We start from the raw sequence: 3,637 nt of genomic DNA on the forward strand, positions 1-3,637 counted from the left end.
GCATTGTGCAACAAGATGGAGAGATTTAAGAAGTTGTTGGAGGCTTACCCTCACCACAGGATTCATGAGTTGGTTCTTGTCAGTTATTTCTGTCAAAGAATGCATCACCAAGACAAGCTCCTCTTAGATGCCGCGAGTGGAGGATCTTTGACCAAAAACAAGACCGCTGTAGAAGCATGGGAAGTTATATCAGACTTGGCAGACTCAACTCAGCACTCAAGGGCAAGGAGTCCACAACTGAAAGCTTTGAGTGAAGTTTCTCCCTCCGGAGATAATATTCTGACCAAGACCCTCGGTGAAATGACAATCTTGTTGCGACAAATCACCCAAGGGTAACAAATTCCTCAAGCTTTGATAAATGCTCCACCTCAACCTCCAAGGATCGAAAGACCATCAAGGATATGTGGTATTTGTGCTTGTAACACTCATTACACCGATGAGTGCCCTCAACTCCAAGAGGACACTACATTGGTAGTAGCCAACCCTTATCCGCAAAGACCAAATTACAATCAAGGATCCTACCAACATGGAGGCAATCAAAACCAAGGGTGGAAGGATAATTCAAACCAAAGGTGAAACCAAGCTCCTCAAGCTCATCCCAACCAAAACGCTCAAGTCTACTACCATCAATATCCCCAAGGTCAACCACAATACCAGCAACCCCACAATCTTAACCTCAAGTAAAATACCAACACCCCCATAATAGGCCTAGCCGTCCTCAAGTTAACCAAACCCTTCCCTCCAATCAACCTCACATGAATGACATAATTCACACCTTCATTCAAGAGCAATGAGAGTTCCATAAGAAACAAGAGGCGTATATGGCTACGATAGCCGACGCCCTTTCCCGTTTAACTCTCCCTCCTCAACCCGTACAAAACACCCAACAAGCTTCAATCTCAAGTAGTTTACCTTCCCAACCTCAACCCAACCCTAAGGGTAGCATTAATGCCATTACCTTTAGGAGCGGCACTAAACTTGATAAGAATGTTGCTATGCCTACAAAGTTGAGTGAAGAGACAAACAATGAAGAGGTAGGAGATGAAGTGGAGGTGATGAGGGATGAAGATGAAGGTGTTGACAAAAGTGAGGAAGAACCACCCAAGGTCAAGGAGCCGAAGCGAAAGACCTTGCTTGAAGAGCCTTTGCCCATTCCATTCCCAACTTTAGCCAAGAAGGACAAGAAACAAGAAGAGCTTGATCCCAATATAGTGAAAGTTTTTAAGAAGGTCGAAGTCACCGTCCCCCTCTTCCAAGCCATTCAACAAGTGCCCAAATATGCCAAGTTCCTTAAAGATGTTTGCACTCACAAAGACAAGCTTGGCAACCTCAATATAAAGCCGGTAGATGATTCTATCTCTTTTTTACTTCCTGAAAAATGTAATGATCCAGGCCCATGTTTGGTCACTTGCTTAATTGGTGGGATGAAATTCATGAACTGTATGTGTGATTTGGGGGCGTGCGTAAGCATTATGCCTCTCTCCATTTATGAAAGATTGAATTTGTCACCCCTAAGGAGGTTCGGGGTGAGGTTTGTGCTAGCCGATAAAAGTATTGTGTCAGTTGTGGGATTGCAGAGAATGTGCTAGTTAATATTCAAGGGTTGCTCCTTTCAGTTGATTTTTACATTTTGGAGACCTCTCCCATTGACTTTAACAAGCCATCGTCCATACTCCTTAGAAGGCCATTCTTAAAAATGGCCCATTTCAAGCTAGATACACATTTGGGAGTCTATTCTTTTGAGTCGGATGGCATGTTGGTCAAGTTCACTTTGGAGGGGTCCAACAAGCCCGTTCTTGAAGCTTATTCTATTTTTGGATGCGACATCGTTGAAGATCAAGTGATTGAGGATGGAAAGGAGTAAGAAAAAGAGGATGTTGCCAAGAAGTCAAATTCAAAGGATCACACTCAACCCAAAAATGCCAAGGAGTTGGAGATTTTCCTCCTTGGTGAAGCTTCCAAGTGACAAATGAAGCCATGCAAGTCTAACTTAGGACTCTAAACCAATGTGCTCGGTGGGAGACGCCCCACCATGGTAACTTTCTTCCAATTATATCTCTTGTTTATAGTCTTTTGAATTATTTGCTTTCTTGTGGTATAATGAGTAGTTTAGGTTTGGTTTGATCATTTTGAGTTGAATAAATTAAATTACTTGTGGACCATGAAATTGTGCTTGTTTGAATGATTTGGGATTGGTATGTTGATATGCTAAGGGTAGGAACCTTAGTTTTGAAGAGAAAAGAATTTTCTGAAACACGGCATCTATGCGTACACACCATCCTGTGCGTGCGCACAAAACCGTGCTTTTCGCCACCTGTGTGGCCGCACGCACCTATGCGTCCGCACACGACTTAATATGCCCTCTAGTCACAGCACCAGCACAGCTTGTGCATGCGCGCTGCCTTGCTTTCTCTGATCTGTGCATACGCACAGCTGCGTGCATACGCACGCATCCCCTCTCATACCTCATTGGTGCGGCCGCACAAACGTGTGCGCCCGCACACCAATTGTAGACCCCTCTGGTAGGAGCGAGGGAACAGCTTGCGCGCGTGCTCAACCTCCCCCATTTTGGCCCCTGTGTGTGCACGGACCTGTGTGCACACGCACACATGATTTTGTCCTCAAGTAAAAAAAAAAAAACATGTCTGTGTGGTCGCACGTCTTTGTGCGTCCGCACGTCTTTACTCAACCTCTCTGGTCGTAGCGATAGCATGCTGTATGCGTTCGCACCCTTTCTAAGTTTTCATCTCTGTGCATCCACAAGGCCCCTGTGCGCTCGCACACATCGCGTTCTAGGCATTAACAGGACAACCTGCCCTGTTGAGAGGCAGCTTGTCTCTTTTCTTCTTATCTCCATAGCTGCTCCCTCTCTCTTCTGTGCCCAGCTCCACTGGCCACCGCCGCCATTAGCTCACTGCCGGTGAACGTTCTCTCTCTCTTTCTCTTACCCCTCTTCTCTTTTCTTTCTTTCTTTCCCTTCTCTTTTCTCTATCCATCACCAGTGAGTTCTCTCTTCCGGTGCTTCTTTTTCCAGCGAACCCAAACGCCGTGATTTTGTAGTGGCTATAAAGAGTGCCATTGTTCCTCCCTCGTTCTTGTCCTATTCCACCTTTATATCTTAGGTTCTTGCTTTTCCTTTCTATTTATGTTAATATTTTTGCAATTGCTTTCATTCCTTTTATGCTACTTAGATTTCATTAGCTGCTTTCTTTATTGTTTCTTTGTATTGCAAAGTGTTGTTGCTTGATTGTTGGGTTGGTTATGATCAAATTTGAGCTTAACTGTGATGAACTTGCACATTGCATACCACATGTTCGATAAAATGCCTCAATGAATATTTTTTTTATTCATATGACTTGGCCATCATATGTGTTCAATTTATCCCTTGTTAGGCATATTGTATGAATGGTGCAACTTCTATTATGACTCTTGATGGTAGAAAATTGAAATCACTAATGCATTTCCTTGTTTGTTGATGGGAAATTTTGGTTGTAAATGCATTGTGTTGGTGTAATCTAAGTTTCATTGTTCATCTTGGAATTTAAATTGAGTAGCCACTATACAAATGTTCAACTTTTGATAATGTCTTGATCAAACATCTTTTGGGCTTCCAATTAAAAACATTGTAGGTGTGAGT

General features: G+C 43.4%; 1 protein-coding gene across 1 annotated transcript; it reads left to right on the forward strand.

Moving 5' to 3' along the window:
• The first annotated feature begins 821 nt into the window (after positions 1 to 821).
• LOC148544933 (uncharacterized) lies at positions 822 to 1,589 on the forward strand. The gene has a single exon (XM_088499014.1). The coding sequence runs from the start codon at positions 822 to 824 to the stop codon at positions 1,587 to 1,589; it is 768 nt and encodes a 255-aa protein (XP_088355140.1).
• Positions 1,590 to 3,637: the final 2,048 nt, after the last annotated feature.

Source organism: Arachis ipaensis, chromosome B9 (assembly GCF_059453495.1).
Source record: "Arachis ipaensis isolate K30076 ecotype BB chromosome B9, ASM5945349v1, whole genome shotgun sequence".
Classification (NCBI taxonomy): Eukaryota; Viridiplantae; Streptophyta; class Magnoliopsida; order Fabales; family Fabaceae; genus Arachis; species Arachis ipaensis.